The 18,280-nt window shown below is 40.9% G+C and overlaps 1 protein-coding gene across 2 annotated transcripts in view; it reads right to left on the reverse strand.

Moving 5' to 3' along the window:
• The window catches only part of ELAPOR2 (endosome-lysosome associated apoptosis and autophagy regulator family member 2), a 149,757-nt gene extending 137,419 nt beyond the window's left edge, over positions 1-12,338 (reverse strand). Inside the window, exon 1 of one of the 2 annotated variants that reach the window (XM_080666831.1) lies at positions 12,208-12,338. Coding sequence is in view for 1 of the 2 variants with exons in the window: in XM_080666830.1 (XP_080522956.1) it covers positions 11,394-11,579 (186 nt within the window). In the remaining variant the exon portion in view is untranslated. Of the gene's footprint in view, positions 1-11,393; positions 11,713-12,207 lie in introns of those variants that run through there. The other variant, XM_080666830.1, reaches the window with a different exon arrangement.
• Between the last annotated feature and the right edge of the window lie 5,942 nt (positions 12,339-18,280).

Consider the following 18,280-nt stretch of genomic DNA (forward strand, 5'->3'; position numbering starts at 1 on the left):
GTTTTTGAAAACTGGCTATTCAGGAAATATAGTCAGATGCTTACCTTACATCAAGCACTGAATAAAATTCTAGATTAATCAAAATGTGAAAATAAATTCACAGCATATTGTTAAAAGCCAAAAAAGTAGATTACCAAACTGTACATAAAGAATATTCCCATTTTGTAAACATACATGTATGCTCATAATGAAATATATGCAAAGATATTTGATATATGTAACTGAGGCAGTAAAGTCTGATGGTTAAGAGTGTGGACACTGGGGCAGCAGCGAGCTCACAACATAGTTAAGCATGCTGGAAGGATTAGGTCCAAGCTCAGTAGAGTTTGAAGGATGAGTGAGTTAATACATGAAATGCCTTAAAATTATACCTGGCTATTGTTCTTTTTATTTACTGCTCCTATTACAAATGCAAAGATGTTAAGAGTGTTGTGCTTATTTGGTGGGATTAACGTTGTTCTTACTGCTTCATTTTTCAGAATGCACATCTATTGCTTTTCATTTTAAAAGGGTCAAAAAAAAATGAAACCATAAAAAAATTAGAACAAATGATGTGAATACCACAATCAGTCCTGTTTAAGCATCTACTGTTATTTTGGTTCAAGTTATTTCCTAGTATGCATTATTGATATGCCCAAGAATTATTCAACAGACGTACATGTTAAACTTACATTTCAAATAGCCAATTCTCTCCAGTCTCATTTTAGGATGCTAGATTAAACACCAAAGGGCATTATTTTATGTTTACACAGTAGAAATCTTAAAATATAATGCCGATGATAATAAATTAAGATCGTGTCCTAAAACTAAAACAAGATAAAGATTTATCTTCTCACCTGTTACAGTAAGAATGTATATATACATTCAATGAACAGCCCCTTAAATTCACCCTAGTAATATAGGCACAGTGCATTAAGCCAGAACTCATGGTGCTCACAGATGTGACCCAGGCCAGCAGTTTGTTCAAAACAGAAACCCTGCAACTTTCAGAGTTCAAAGAAGCAGCACATGGCTCTACAAATATAAAATACCTTCGTGGATGAAATAAATTCTACAGTCTTCTATTTCCCACAATCTTAATCTTGTTCTCTAAATGAGCATTATACCAATGTCTCTTACCTATGACTTCACTTGATGGATTTGAAGCTCACTATCATGGCCCTCTTAAGTCTTCTCAGAGCTAAACATCCTCAATTCCTTTGATCAGTCTTCAATTATTTGGACATACTTTTCAAATAATTCATCTTCCTAATTCACACCACAAGCCAACATCTTCCTGTTTCAATGTCCCTCTTCAAATATTGCACCTAAGTTGAATTAATGATCTAAGTTTAATGTCTACCTTCTATGAGCCAAGTACTCTGCTCATATTAATAGAGCCTCAGGCGCCATCTCACCCCCTCATTGCTTTCAGCAGCCACATGACATCTGTGGCTTCAAAAGTACTTTTAAGCAAGATGTCCTCATCCTGTGCTTTAACGTCTAAATTTCAAAATCAAAAAGGACAGTCTACATTTAAAATAATTATGTTTGCCCATCATTCTAGCCTTTGAACATCATTTGAAGTTCAATTCTGCTTTTCAACTCATTAGGCATCTTGCCCAGCTTCCTGACTTTACAAAATTTGGTTAAGCTTTCTCAAAACCAAAGCACTGATTACAACAGTAACAGGATAGAGATTAGACATAATCTCTATGTCCACAGAGATGTAACATCTCAGATGTCTTATCTCACATCATGAAACACATGTGTGTATCATACTCCAGAATGGCTGGTAACCTATCCCCTCAACTCTCAGCCAGTTTCTGTCCCATCACTCTCCTGGCTGTGCCCTTTCAGTTTCATTCTCAATCGCCTCCTGCTCTGCTTGCTTCTTAAATGCTGGCGTTTCCCTCAGCCCTCTCCTCAATCCACTTCTCTCCCTATGTGCTCAGAGCCTAAGTGACTTCAACACCAATGGCTTCAATTATCTCTTATGTGCTCATGGCTCTCAAGTTGTCTCTTGGTTACACTTTCATACGTCCAACTGTCTCCAGGAGAGCACCGTTTGGATTTCCCTTGGGCACTATAAACTCAGGATGCCAATAATGAACTCATCCTCTTTCCTCCAGCCACCTCCTCCTCCTCCTAAATTTTTAATCTCAATGAAAGTCAGAGCATCTACCCAGTAGTGGAGAGCAAAAAACCTAGAAGTCATGGCAGACTGAAATGTATCACTCAGCTGTCAAATCTATCTCCTAACCTCCCCCACCATTTAGTCATTTGCTTAGCTCTTTCTTTTTCTCCTAACTGATCTTCCTGTCTCCAATATGATGCCCCTTTTATCTTCCTCTACTCACAAACAGAACAATCTTTCTAACCTGATATCAATGGCTGCTCACAGATTCCCTCAGTCTCTGCCTTCTCTATAATCTAGTCATCTCTGCTACTTCCACCCACATGCCTTCACTATAGCCCTTCAAAGTGACATATGATTTAATTCCTCTGTGCAGTTATACAACCTATTTTCTTTGACTGATATATGCTGGCCTCTGTGCATCTTGTAAAGCACTTCTAGAAATCTTTCAAAACTCAGCTCAAATAGCACCTTCTTTCAGACCAGGGCTCATTAGTCTGATTTAGTTGCCCCTTCTCTGTGCTTCTATAGCATAACTCCATCATAGCATATAACGCATCTGTGCTATAATCATAGATTTATGTATTATTCATTTTCCTCTGAGGGAAATACATGATATGAACCATTAAATGCTAGATGAACAAATAAACATATGAATGGTCACAGAAGATGTAAGAGAGAATTAAGTAGGACTGTCTTGAAATTTCAAAAAACACATTCTTAGAACAAGGACTGTCAATCCAAGCCCAAGAATTCTTGCTCACTTTGCAGTTACTTCAGTATTTTTCTCAGTCGAACACATGAAAGATTTCACATATTGTAGGAATTTAATGGACCAAGAATCCGTTTTTAAAAATTAAGATATTTTCTTATTTTGATAACTTAAGGGAAGTAATTCTATATAAATTATTATGGCCTAAATAATTAACTGTTTTCTCTAGGTATTATCTCAAACATGTAAACAGGGGGGAAAAAACCTTAGGGAAATATATTTTGCTGTATATATGTTATCTGTACTATGTGAAGAGCTCATATACGTAAAGAAAACAGTAAGCGAAAACACCTAAACAGAAAATGTCATGAAAAGTGCAAACAAAAAGCTAAGTAACATAAAAAATATTGACCCTCTGTAGTAATTCAAGAAAGGTAAATTACACCAGGGAGACAGCATTTTCCACCATCAAATCGGTAACAGTTTATAAATTACAATTTTCAGTGCTGGGCAGGAGAGATAGGAAGTTTAGAGCTCTCCACTGGTATTTATTTAAAGCCAAGAGACTGGATGGCATCGCCCAGAGTGTGAGGATGATAGAAGAGATAAGAGGGACAACGATTAGGGCCTGGAATGGCCCTGTGTAAAGAAGTCAGGGAGATGAGTAAGAATTGGCAAAGACTGAGAGGGATCACCGTGGTCCTAGAGAAAAACCATGACAGCGTGGTGTGCTGGAAGCCAAGTAAAAGTTTCTGTGGTGACAGAGCAATCAACCGGATCCAGAGTTTCTAATAAGGCTGGTAAAGATGAGGGATGACAGGTGGATTTAACCTAGAAAAGAGCATTTTCATTGAAATGGTGAAGTACATGGCTCATCGCTACACACTGGCATACATTCAAATGATGCTATATTCTGCAATACATGATATATTAAAACATCTTATAAATATTACAAAAATATTTATAAAGGAGTGTTCATGTCATTGGGAAATGCTTACAAGAGAGGAAAGGTTACAACTTCTACATACACTATGAGTTCCCTTTTGGTTTTTAAAAAGGAAAAATATACATACAGGTAGAAAATGCGCTAAAACATGAATACTGCATATTGCTCAGTGGAAGAATGAAAGTTGGCCTTTTTTTTATACTTTTCTTTATTTTCTAACATTTTCATAATGCACAACTTCCATAATTAGAAAACAATACTCCTATAAAATACTTTAATAAGTAAACGAACTTCCCTATTCATTTCCCAGTCCTTTCACACTTCAACCCATACCCTCTGAAACACTGTCCTTAACTTACACAAGAATAACTGACAACTGGCATTGCACTGAAATTTACAAAACCATTTTCAAACGCATTAGCTTGATCCTCACAGCAACTCTAATGTGGATAAGGCAGGAGTTACTATCTAGAAGTTGATAGCAGACCTAGAAGTTGATCTACTCAAAGTCACACAAACCCGTAGCAGGGCTCAGGTTTAAATAAGTCCTTTGCTTACTTTCGATGCTACTTCTACTATAACAAGAAAAGGCTCTGCCGTTGGAGCAAAATGTAAACAACACTCCTCCCCCATATGTAACAAACATCAGAAAACATTTACCAAGAAGGCTTATGCTCTAGTTATTACCACGTTTTTACCATGTTACCATTACCTCGTAACATTAGCATGTCTTTATTCTATTGTCTGCCTCAGGGAGAGGCACTTAATTTCCATGGCTGCTGCTTCCATTAGGCTGTAAGCTCCTAGGAAGGGATGGCAACATCCTCTGCATCCTCTCCTATCTCTGGCATCTTGCCGAGTAGCTGGTGTAGAGAAGATAATTGAGAAGTGCTTGCTGGTACACTTCATGGTGAGGAGAGGAGCTTATACTCCATTTGATTTTAGAAGTTCCTAGGGTGCCCTGCAGAAGCAGGGAGTAAGCAAAAGTTACAGTTGGAGGAATTTTAGCAATGAAACAGGTCCCTGGATTTCATCAACTAAACTGTATTCCTCACATTATACCTAAAGCAGAGGTTCTCTAACTTCATCCTTGGAGAGCTGGATGTAACATAGATCGCTGGGCCTCAACCCTAGGTTTCTGACTTCGTAGGGTGCATGCGTGGCCCAAAAACTTGCATTTCTAACAAGTTCCTTGGTAATGATGACACTGTTAGTCCTACAATCACACTGTTAGTCCTACGATCACACTTTGAGAACCACTGTTCTAGAGTAAAGAGCCTATAGATCACACTTTGAGAACCACTGTTCTAGAGTAAAGAGCCTATAAAAGTGAAGCTTTGAATAAGTAATAAACGGTGTCTTGAACTTCAGCACTGTAAACTGAGTTGAGAATAAATTTCAATATAGTCTGATCACCGGGTTTTTATTTCAGAGTCTTAAATCTGGTACAACTGAGAGAAAATGTCAATTAGGATTAAATGCATTATAAAGATCAATTCCTTTTTATAATTGAAAAGCGGAAGCCATCTACTCTTTTCTACAGTATTTTCAGGGCAGTAATTAGTGCTCCCAGAGAAGAAGACCTATATCTTACTCATTTTTAACATTTTGTTTAATGTGCCTGAAATAAAAAGTTCTTTAATCACTTCTGCTGAATAAGATTATGACATTCCTGCCTTCAGTGAGAAGATCATGCACTTCGCGTGTGCGTGCTCAGAGTCTCTGGTCAGGCATATGGCACCTTTGAGTAACTTAGATCATGGGGCCCCCTCAGGGATGGATGCAGACATGTGCCAGGGTGACTGGCTGGGCATACTGAGCGTGGGATGGATTCTAACTCTCACATGCCTTCACAGCTTGGCTTTCTTGTACAGGGTACAATTCTCCCATCTACACAAGGGTGGTCACAAGTGTGCAGAACATTTGTCAGACAGCAAGAGTAAGCAATGTGCTGTGACTGGACTCCAGAGAAGAGAAGAAAAATCACTGGTCTTTAGTAATTCAGTAAGGGTTAAAGAGGGTACAGCAATTGATCTAGGCCGGGAGGCTTCCTCTGTCTCAGATGGTCTATCACCACCACTCATGACCTTTATCCAACAAACTTCTACTCATTCTTTGGGTCTTAACTTAAACATCTTTTCCTCAGGATCCCCACCCCCAACCCAACCCTGTACTAGAAAAGCTATACACTCCCATTGCACAGTCATTTTGCATCACAGCACTTACGGCAAACGTAATGACATGATATACGGTGTTGTTTTGATTCTGCCCCCATGAGATTACTACATGTTTTGTTCATCCTTTTACTGCTACTACCTGATATACAATAAATATGGGCTTAATATTGAAATATTACATGTAACTTAGATTAAGAAAGGCAAGGGGGGGGACTATCCATGGTTTCTTCATGTGGAAGCAAAAGGTAACCAAAATTTGATTGGTGTTTTCTGACGATAAAGAATTATTATAAGATCCAAGACACTGCTGAAGAATTCACTATGACAGGAAAACGTGCCACTCTGTACTGTGCTCTGCTATTTCCATCCCTGTGCTAAAATATGACACTTCACGGTTCTGTCAACTCTTAGTTTTACATGGTAAATATTGATGGTGTGAATACTTGCTCACATTTGCCTAAAACATGAGAAATTATTCTGAGCAAAAGAACCTGAAATGGAAAATTCACATCCACAGGCATAGCAAGCAAAATTAATTCTGCTAACTCCTTGAAAACAGAGGAGTCCTACCTCTTTCAGCAACAGTGTGGCTTCAGAATCTCTGACACCCTTACCCACAGCCCAGGACCTTAGAGACTTCCTGCAGAAGCGATATTTCTCAACTGTTCCTATCAAAGTCTGAAACAGACAGTAAGGCCATTTACAGATTCTCTGATTTATGTGGACTTCGAAGACACAATTTCTTACCAAATCTAGGAAGGCCACATAATGAAATACTATTCTATCACCACTGCCTCACCTCCCAGTCAATACTCCACCCATCTCCAACACTCCACAGGAACGACTCTGGCATGGAGCACTAGTGACCTAACTGTCAAGTTCAATCTTTCCTTTTCAGTCCTCATCTTATTTGAATTTTTTTGAGCAACTGAAACCACAACCACCCCTTTCTTCTTCAAAGGTTTTTCTCCCTTTCCTCATAACTTTGTACTATCCCATTGCTCTTATCCTAGCCATTACTTTCATATCTTTGTGGATGCCTCCATTTCTGCTCCTCCAACCCTGTAATGTTGGTAAAACCCAAGTCCTATCTTTCATCCTCTTTGTTCTCATTTCCTGAATGATCTCATCCAGTCCAGCAGTTTCAGCCCTGCCTTTCATTCAAGTGCTTCCCATTCTCCACACCAACCCAGACCATGCCCCTGAGCAATAGGGCCCAGAGACCCAATTGCCTACTGAACAGCTCTCTAAAAGTCACCCTCTCCAGAACCAAGCTCCTTATCTCCTCTTCCTCACATTCCTCCTCAGGAGGTTAGAGGTACTATCCTCTCTTATCAAGTCGGAACCTTTCAACCTCTCGTGCTCCACATCCACTAACTGTCAATTCTATCTAACATCTTGCCCTCTTTTCCACCTTCATTGCTATTCCTCAATTGAATCTGTCAACCTTTAGCTGACCTACTGCAATGGCTCCTAACAACTGTATTTCCCACACCTCTAATGTGGCCTCCATATTATTGCCAAACTAAAGCATATTTTATTACTTCTGACTTTTAAATCCTTCAATTGCTCCATATCACCTAGCAAATGAAGACCAGTTTCTTAGAATAATATACGGTCCCTTATATTCAGGCTTCTGCCTTCCTCTCAGACTCATCTCTCATTAGTTCCTCACAGCGCATTATACTCCAGTTATAACCAATTATAACAATGTGGTTTCGTGTTTCTGCCCTTTTTCAATGTGCTCTACACCAGAAATGCCTTCCCCTATCCCCCCAACTAGCCCACACTCACATCTGACCCTTGTCTGCTTGGCAAATTCCTACTCATCTTTCAAGGGTCTTTTCTGATCCTTCCCACTATATTTGACTGCCCATTTCTTCTCTCGTGACATCAAATCACTTCACTGTAATTATTTGCTTATATATCTGTCTCTTCCTTACCCAATTAAATTCTATTTTTTTAATTTGTAATTTCATACCATCTGACATTTTGCCTGGTACATAGTCTAAGCTCAATAAATGTTTATGGAATAAACAATGTTGCCAAAAAGTCATCATTCACTCAAGATTCAGAGAGACCAATAGAATCACATTATATAGTACTTTACAGCAATGACCTAAGAGTGAAGCTATTTTGTGATTTCATTTTCCAAATTTAAACGATGTACACATAGTCCACTTCTGTTCTTTCTACTCTCAGGCACTCTATCTTCTAACACCTTCCTCCAACTCTGAATCATCTGTTGGTCTTTATCTTTTGTTTCTCAGGCAGCCCCATTAAGTCCTATTACTCAGAGTCAAAAATTCCATTCTGTTCTGTTCTTGGACCAGCCTGTCCTCTGACCCTCTGAAGTCTCACTGGACCCTTCCTGAAATATCAGTCGGTATCTAGGTCTACTCATCTAGCAATAATCAACTACTGAATTTATGTAGATTTTTTTTTCCTTTAACTTATATTAATCTTATCCCATCCTCACAATAAAGATAAGCAGGTCAGTCTTTATTGCTATCATTTTACAAGTTAAAAACAGATAATAAGAAACCCTGATGATGATACCCATCCTTTCTAAGTTCTCCCATTTAAAAAAGAAAATTAAAAGCCTGCAAATATTAATCCTGTACTTCCTGCTGTGCAGCCCTCATATTATTGTTTGCTTTAAACATGATCTACCAAAGTCACATCCTATTACTGTCCTTCCACTGCTGGCACTGGCTTGACTTTAATTTCTCTCCCAAATGATAGCCTTCCTGTGTGTGCTGGTGCTTCCACCCTGCTGATTTGATCCAACTGAGCATTCCAAAGTCATCATTTTTCTCCCCTTTTCAATTCCATAACCAATGACTTTAACAAACGAAGCTGTATTTTATGAGTTTTACCCCAGAGTCCAATCCTCTGCTAAAATCCAAGTGAAATTTTACCCATAAACCAGTTGTCTTTTTGAAAGGCATTTTTCCTGAACTTGGGCAATCATAACTAGATTCCTCCCAGGCCCAATTTTCTGTGCTTCTCATCCTTTTCCTTTCATTGCTTTCCTCTAAAAGCAGGCAAGTAAAATGAGAGTCTACATAACTTAGTTAACCATGACTACTTTTCTAAAAGCACTGATAAGTGAAAGGAGACTCAAACTACCGGGAGAAAATGAGGTTTAGAATTCCCTGCAGATTTTTCCATATTCTACTTCAATATCCTCTCATATTGGTTTTAGTTCCCAGCCTCAAACACCCTCACTTTAACTGCTCTCATTAACCCCTCCCCCACACCACATACATGGTGCTGTCCCTTACAGGAGGCACTCACCTCCTTTTCTGTTACTAAAGAGTGGAAAGGGATAAACAAGCAGGAGTGGACACAAAATAGTTACTTTGACAGTCTCTGTTCACAGGAGTTTGAACCATATTTCCATAGCCATGTCTCAGAGGAAGTCCCCTCCCTACCCATAAGCCCAAAGTGTGAAAAGCACCTGCCCTTCCCACTTCCCTCGTTTAAAAAAATGTCAGAGAAACAATGATCAATTCTATAAGTTAGTTTAGCTGGTTAGACTAAATGCTAAGAAGCAGATTCAGCGCCTCCTATTTCCAAAGGAACCTCTAACACCCAATCGTCTCACAGCTGTTGGTCAGTCATCGGGAAGAATATACATGGGTCTGTGCATCACCATTTCTAAAAACACAACCAGCACCAGCAGACTCAGGGGAATCCTCCTATTTCTTTTATTCCCATTTTCAGAGGGAACTTCAAACTTGAGACCCCAACAGATTGAGTCACATGCACTTTCTAATTGGACACAACCTTCCTGAACTTTTGTCATCGCCCTCTCACTACAATATTTCTGTCGTAGGCTGCAGAGTCTTACTCCATTTTTTCTACATGTGCATGTGTAAAATGTGCTTCGTGACAGGATCAGCCTAGTTGTGGTGACCAAAAGCATCACCCCGCTGGCTGACGTCCACCTATTTCAAGTAACTGAGAATTAACGTTACGAGAAGCTTATGACTTTTCACTTCAGAAAGAGATACGTTCTGCATGTTGGGGCTGAGGGCTGAAGGCAGGGTTTTATCTCTGTCCTAGTGCGACGGCTCCATCTGACACTGTTAAGCAGCAGCCTTCTATAGAAACCTGGAAGGATGGATTATTCCCAGGTAATGGGTAAAGTTGAAAAATACAGACTAGACAACTAGTTATACTAATAAACTCAGAAATTAAACACAGCTGTTTGTTGAGAATTTGCCCTGATTGCCCCGATTTCAACACGACTGTGCTTGGATGCATGCCTTTGATCTCTTCTTCATTTCAGTCCGTCCTGGGACTTGTTCTATGAGAGGGGAAGATGAAATCTAGGGGTGATGGATGATGTTAGCATGCAGATATTCTATAATTCAAGCCTGGGTAAAACTCCAAAGTGACAGCATCATACACAAAGAAACAGGGTCTATTGAAACAGGGTCTTCCCAGAGGTGCTATTAGCTAAGCTATTTTTGCTACATAAATGAAGATAACCCATCACCCGATTCCTAGCAATCTTTCTAAAAACAGTATCCACTCCTCATATCCTCCCCGACATAATCACTCAAAGTAGGTCAGAAATGTTGCTTCCTTCCCCTTATTGATTTTCGTTAAGAGGGTGCACTTTCTGCAACACGAAAGGGAAAGATAAACACCCAATACAAGGACCAATGACACCCCTGTACATTTTTGGCACACCCAGTCCAGTTACCCTAAAAGCAAGAGATTTTCTCACCATCCATAATTTACTCTTCTTGGCTGTATATCAGCAACAATCTCAAGCAATGAAATACACAGTGGCCATGATGCCGCCAAGTGAGGAACACCTCCCCGAAAGGGGCATATGCTTTCCGTCCGTCCTAATTTTCTGGATCACCAGCCCGCCTCTCCCCTAAGTACACACTCCTTTTTTCTTCCTCATTCATATCCATATTTTGCCAGGAGGATGCCACACACCGGCTGAGCAAATCCCAGGGCTTTATCGGGTAGCTGAGTGCAGGGGAGTGGGCAGAACAGGCTTGTAGAGACCGGGGAGGGGACGGGGGGAGGGACGGAGCAGGGGAGGCGCGGACAACCCTCCCTGGGTTGGCAGCATCTGGCTCCCCGGAAAAGCTGTGAAGAGACGGGTCTCCAGATCCCACTGGCGGCGCTGCCCCAGCCTCCTCTCCCTCGGCCCCGGGTCCCCACGCCTGACACTCCAAAGAGGGCGCCGCAAAGTCCTTCAGAGCCCTCAGAACACAGGAGCGCGCACAGAAAAGCATCACCCCAGAGACACCTGAGCCACACACCCTCCCGCGGCCAGCTGCCCGGGGCGGCAACTTCATCCCTCGGCGGGAGGCCGGGCAGAGCGCAGTAAACAGGCACCACCCGCACCCCTGCTTCCGCTCCCGCCCCCCGCCCCCGCCAACTCCAGGTAGAGGACCAGGTGCGGCTCACCTCCTGGCAAGGAGGCAGCGGGCGGCTGGCGGGGGGCAGGTCCCTCGCCCAGGCCGCCTGGCAGCCGGCGAGCACCCAGCAGCAGAGCCAGGCGGGGCCCCAGGGCGGCGAGAGCCTGCAGCGAGGAGCCCCCGGCGGCCGCCCCCGGCCCCTCCCGCGCGTCGGCCCCGGGCTGCGGAGCAGCATCTCCGTCCGGCGGAGGTCGGCGGGCCGGAGGGAAGGCGGCTTCCCCGGGCGGGGCGCGCTCGGGCTCCGGGGCTCCTGGGCTGCGCGCTCCGCTCGTCACTCGCTCGCTCCCGGTCCGTCCGCCCGCTGACAGCTCGGCTGCGCTCGCGGTCCGGGCAGCAGGCGCCCGTGCTCCCGTCACGCCGGAGGGAGGGACCGCGGGCGCGGCGCGGGGGCGGGACGCGGGGCGGGGACGCGGGATCCGGGGAGCAGGTGGCGCGGGCGGGGGCTGCGGCCCAGCCCAGTGGGTCTTACGGGGCTGCGGGGCCTCGGGACGCTGTAGAGCACGAGAGCGGCCGGGGTCCCCAGTCATGTCTCTGGTCCCCAGTCCCCGAGGCCCACCAGGAGGGGCGCTCCAGGCATGAGCCCGAGTGAAATACTGGGCATCAAGACCTTGTTTTCCCGCGGCGGGGCTTTAAAATCTCTCTTCCCGCATCTCACACAAACACACACAGATGCGCCCTAGGAACATCCCTCCGTGAAAATAAATCCACACTGGCCAGCGTCTGACCGAATTAGGGTTTGTGTGAAGTGGCGAGGAGGAAAGGGGAACCAAACACAGATGCAGTTCGCGGCTCAGTTTTCTCACCTTCTTGATGAAAATCCTAACAATACCTCGCCCGGAACGTTGTTGGGAGGATTCAGTACATGGATGTGCGTACCGTGCTCGGAGGGTGCCTGGCCGGCAAGCAGTAGATGCGTGTGTGGGGGTGGCAGTAGTTACTGGATGGGGACAACAAGTATAACGTAAGCCCTTTTGTTTGTGGAGGAAGCAGTTTCACCATCTGTACGATGGCTGTGGTGGCCTTCATTTTTTTTTCTTTCATTCAAAAATATACTGAACTGGGTGGTGGGCATCAAGTCGTAAACAAAATGGACATGATGCCTTGTCAGTGTGTGGATCTCAGGCGTCCCTTGTTAGTCTAAAATTCTGTGAAGGGCTGTTATCCTGCTGTTCAGAAGAGTATGATGATTAATTATCTGGAGAAATCTACCTGGCAGACTCCTGTAATTGACTTGGCTCTGGCTCCTCCAGGGTGGCTCAGAGGTTGAGCGTGGACCTATGAACCAGGAGGTCACCGTTGGATTCTTAACCCATCAATGATTCTCTCTCATCACTGATGTTTCTATCTTTCTCTCCCTCTCCCTTTCTCAGCGCAATAAGAATATTTTAAAAAATAATAAGTTGACTTGAATTTGTCTGTGGCACTGTTTCTGTGTCCTTTTAATAAGCATTTCCGCATGAAACATGAGTTTAACTTTCTTGTGTGTGTTCTGATTATAACATTAATACACGGTTATTGTAAATATTTTGGAAAATATTCAAGACTATCAGGAAGCATATAAAAATTTTCGATCCCACCTCCCAGAGGTGACACTATTAATGGCATTAGCATCTTGAGGAATTTCCTTCCTGGTCTTTTAAATGTGTTTGAACTGAAAATCTGGAATTACAATTTATAACCCACATTTATTTTTTTCTTTAGCAACAGGAATATTTTTTCAGTTTATTAAAGTCTCTGACAGCACAGCTTTAACAATTGTATAATATATTCTGTTTGGATATAAGGCATTGTTTCTCAAGTATTCAATGTTATAAATAATGCTAGAATGAATGCCCTTAGTATATAATCTATGCACACATCTTCTTTTAATTTTCTATGATGTCTTTCTAGGATCGAAATCATTGCATCACATGGTATATGTATTTTTAAAGGTTTTAATGAATACTGCATAAATTTCTTCCAAAAAATGTGTATCAGTTATTACCAATAGCTTATGGTACTATTATACTTCAAATATTTGCCATTTTGGTAGAAGAAAAATGTTATCTTATTGGTATTTTTAATGTATTTTTATAATTAGTAACATTGAATAGTTTTTCATATGTATTTACTGTCTATATATTTCCATCTCTTGTCAGTGTGTGTGAATTTTTCACTGGTACTCTTTGGCCACTTTTTTATCGAAGTTCCATCTTTTTTTTATTGATTTGTAAGCAATCTTTATAAAGTTTGTGTATTACAATTTTATTTACCATTTATGTCACAAATACTTTTCTCAGTTTGTAGTCTTCCTTTTAGTGGGTGTACCGACAAATAATGCAGATTTTTTTCCATAGATAGCGTTACACATATGTTGATATATATGCGATTTGATACGTATGCTATTTTGTTGTATTGACAGCAAGCTTCAAAACTTCCTGTGTCAAATTTGCTGAAGGTGTTAACATCATAGATATTTTTACCCTTAAAAGTGTTGAATTTCGTGCCCAAAAAAAAGAGGATTTGCGGGAAGTTTTAATTCATTATTTTGAAGAAAAAGTTATATACCTCGGGAAGCTTACGGTGAACATGCTCCATCTCAGGATACTTGTGAACATTGGTTTAAATGCTTTAAAAGTGATGATTTTTACGTGAAAGACAAAGAACATCCAGGCCAACCGAAAAAGTTTGAAGACCAACAATTACAAGCATTATTGGATGAAGATGCGTGTCAAACTCAAAAACAACTTGCAGAAAGATTAAATGTAGCTAAGCAAACAATTTCTGATCACTTATAAGCAATGGGAAAGATTTTAAAGGAAGGAAAATGGTGCCACATCAACTGAACAAAAGACAAATGGAAAACCAAAAAGGCATCAGTAAAAAGTTGCTTCAACAGCACGAAAGAAAGTCTTTTTTGCATCGAATGTGACTGGCGACGAAAAGTGGATTTATTTTGAGAATCCCAAATGCACAAAATCATGGGTTGATCCAGGTCAACTATCAACATCGACTGCAAGGCCAAATCGCTTCAGAAAGAAGACAATGCTCTGCATTTGGTGGGATCAGGAAGGTGGGGTGTATTATGAGCTTCTAAAACCAGGTGAAACCGTTAATACTGATCACTATGGACAACAAATAATCAATTTGAACCACGCTTTGATCGTGAAATGACCAGAATGGGCCAGAAGACACGGCAAAGTAATTTTGCTTCATGATAACGCATCATCACACACTTTGAAACCAGTTAAAGACACATTAAAAGATCTTGCCTGGGAAGTATTAACCCACCTGCCATATTCACCAGACCTTGCTCCTTCAGATTACCACTTGTTCCGATCGACAGCATACGCACTTTCTGAGCAACACTTCAAAACATACAAGGTGGAAAATTGGCTCTCTGAATGGTTTGCCTCAAAACAAGAAAAGTTCTATTGGGATGGTATCCACAAATTACCTGAAAGATGGGGGAAATGTGTACCTAGTGAGGGACATTACTTTGAATAAAGCACTTTTGATGTTTCTCTTGAAATTATCGTGTTTTCTTTGATTACAAAATCCACCATTATTAATCGGTACACCTAGTAATTTTGTTTCTGGTGACTTTTTTTTTTTTCAAGATTGACATTTTTATGAACTCAAATATAGCAACATTTCCTGTTGTGATTTCTTCCTTTGTTTTATTTTTAGAGGTACCTGTACCTATGCAAGATCATACAAATGTCTATATTTTTTCTTTTTATATATATTTTTATTATTTAATCCACCTAGGATTTGAGTCAAGTTATATTACTACTTTTGTCATCTAAATAAGACCTAGCAGCATGGCAAGTGGGTTGAAAATAGTTTCTTTTCTTGTAAAAATAAAGATCAATACACCTAAGTTAAACAACAATTACAGATTTTCCCAAGGGGGACAGTTTGCCACTGTCAGTAAATAATTTTTTCATAGGAGTCTTACCTATAGCAAACATCTTGACATTGAGTAATTATAACCAGCAAAAGATTATAAAGGAAGGAAAATATACCAATAAAATAAAATAAAAACTCTATGAATCCTTTGTTCCTGTTATTTTATAATCTAACAGCAGACTATTCAAATGGTTTGTGATTACCTGATCGATAATTTTACCCTTAAAAGTCTAATTTTTCAAAAAGTACTTTAATAATAAAAATTTTAATTCCTAATAAAATTGGGGGGATAAGCTATGAAGGGTTAAAAAGTTTAAAGTTACCAGATAGTCATAGATTTTTTTCCACTTTATTTTATGCAGTGTGTACCTGAAAATTAAACCAAACTATGTTAACAATCAACAAAAGCTGTAGCTGTATCCAAATGATGTCAAACACATAGATTTGCTTTTTTTTTTTAACTGAAAGCAGATTATAGTATAAACAACCCCAATTTTTTAAAGTGTGTCTAAGCACACAAAGGTTAGAAAAAAAATCTGAATGACTTCAAATAGAAATTTTTTTAAAAAAATCAGTTTTTAATAGTCAAAATGAAAACATTTATATGAAATGTTTTCTATATCTAATTAGCAAAGAGATAATTTTGGCAAATATATGTTGCTGGTTATATACTCAGAAGAACATGTATTTCTAGAGAGCAATTTAACAATATGTATAAAGAGCTTTTAATATTTTTATGCCTTAATCCAGGATTCTAATTTAATTTCTACTTCCAGGACTCTAACTTAAGTAACTATTAAATAAGGAGCACAAAGTTTCTATTCAAAAATGCTCACTGTTGTCTAATAAAATTAAAATGAAATAATCTTTTGTGCCCAAAAATAGGTGAATGGCCAATTGAATTGTTTTTTTCACATGGTAGGATTAGACAATGAAAATTACGTTTTTCAAATATTAAGTTAATTGATGAAATGTGACTATCTGACATTAAGAAAAGAAGCTGAAATTTTTTAAAACAAGAAATCTTGGGTGTATTAAAGAGGAGTATGATACTGAAGCTATTTTATATACTAGAGGCCCGGTGCACCAAATTCGTGCACGGGGGGTGGGTGTCTCTCAGCCCAGCCTGCACCCTCTCCAGTCTGGATCCCAACTGCTCGCCTGCCTGCCTGCCTTCCTGATTGCCCCTAACTGCTTCGGCCTGCCAGCCTGATCACCCCCTAACCACTCACTCCCCTGCCAGCCTGATTGATGCCTAACTGCTCCCCTGCCAGCCTGATTGCCCCTAACTGCCCTCCCCTGCAGACCTGGTCCCCCCCAACTGCCCTCCCCTACAGGCCTGGTCACCCCCAACTGCCCTCCCCTGCAGGCCTGGGTCCCCCGCAACTGCCCTTCCCTGCAGGCCCGGTCACCCCCAACTGCCCTTCTCTGCCGGCCTGGTCACCCCTAACTGCCCTCCCCTGCAGGCTTGATCGCCCCCAACTGCCCTCCCTTGCAGGCCTGGTCCTTCCCAACTGCCCTCCACTGCTGGCCTGATCGCCCCCAACTGCCCTCCCTTGCAGGCCTGGTCACCCCCAACTGCCCTCTCCAGTTGGCCTGATCACCCACAACTGCCCTCCCTTGCAGGCCTGGTCCCTCCCAACTGCCCTCCCCTGCTGGCTATCTTGTGGTGGCCATCTTGTGTCCACATGGGGGCAGCCATCTTATGTGTTGGAGTGATGGTCAATTTGCATATTACTCTTTTATTATATAGGATTTTACATATGTATTTATTCATCATATTTTAAATAACTTGTAAGGGAAGAAAAATGTAGAATTGGGGAGGATAAATGAAAAAAATTTTAAAGGAACAAAAAAGGTGATTCAAAAACGGAAAATGGGTCATATGAAGAAAAGCTAAATTAGGGTATCTAGGTTTACTTTCTCCAAGTCCATAAAAGCCTTTCGCCAGTGGGATAGATCTCCCTTGCTCTTCATTCCTTCAAGGATCAAAATAAAGCTTTTTTTAATTACCAGAAAAATTTTTCACTTGGATACTGAGTTGCATTTACTGTGAGAGGTTGTTGGAAATATTCAAGAAGAATGTGAAGTAAGACAAATTTGTGTTTTACATTGAAACTCCACCACTTACTGGCTGTGTGATCTTGGTAACATTACCTAATCTCCCTTAGCTTCAGTTTCTTCATCAGCAAATTAGAGTTTACAAAATAACATTGTAGGCTCGGTGTGCAGTGAGTTAATATACATAATGAGTTACTGTACTAAAGCATCACAATGCTTATTGGTATATTTGTACCTCATTGTAAATGTCCCCTTCTTAAGTTAGTCACACTACTATTTCTCCATTGGAGTCCTAAACTCCCCAAAAAGGGTATGGGGAAGGGTGCCTCAAATGTCTTCTTAGGAGATTAGGAGTTTTAGTTTTTATATTTTGTATTTCCATTTTGTTGATAGAAGAAAATTACTAATATATATATATATATATGTGTGTGTGTGTGTGTGTGTGTGTGTGTGTGTGTGTGTGTGTATTTCAATTACTTGTATGCCAGTCATTAGCATAAAATGTTAGTACCTTTTTTCACTTGACTTTATGACCCCAAAGGCACCTCACTCCCTGCATAGCAGCCACACTGGCCTCCTTGTTGTCCCTTCAACCTAGTTCAAGGCATTTGTATTTGTTGTTCCCTATGCCCAGAATGCTCCTCCTTTTTTGGGTCTTTTCTCAAATGTCATTTTCCCAGTAAGAGCCTTCCTGGGCACCCTTTCTAAAATCCCTGACACTCCCTACCTCCCTTCCCCGCTTTACTGTTCTCCCTAGCACTGTCATCATCTTGCCTGCAGACTATTTTACTTATCTGTTTCTCCTCACAAAAATGGAAGCTTTGTGTAAACAGATTTTAGCTTAACTTTTCTAATACATAGGCACTCAGTGATACATGTTACATGAATTAATGCATTGTGTGGTCACCATAAATGAGTGCAATT

Source organism: Plecotus auritus (genome assembly GCF_963455305.1).
Source record: "Plecotus auritus genome assembly, chromosome: 4".
NCBI lineage: Eukaryota > Metazoa > Chordata > Mammalia > Chiroptera > Vespertilionidae > Plecotus > Plecotus auritus.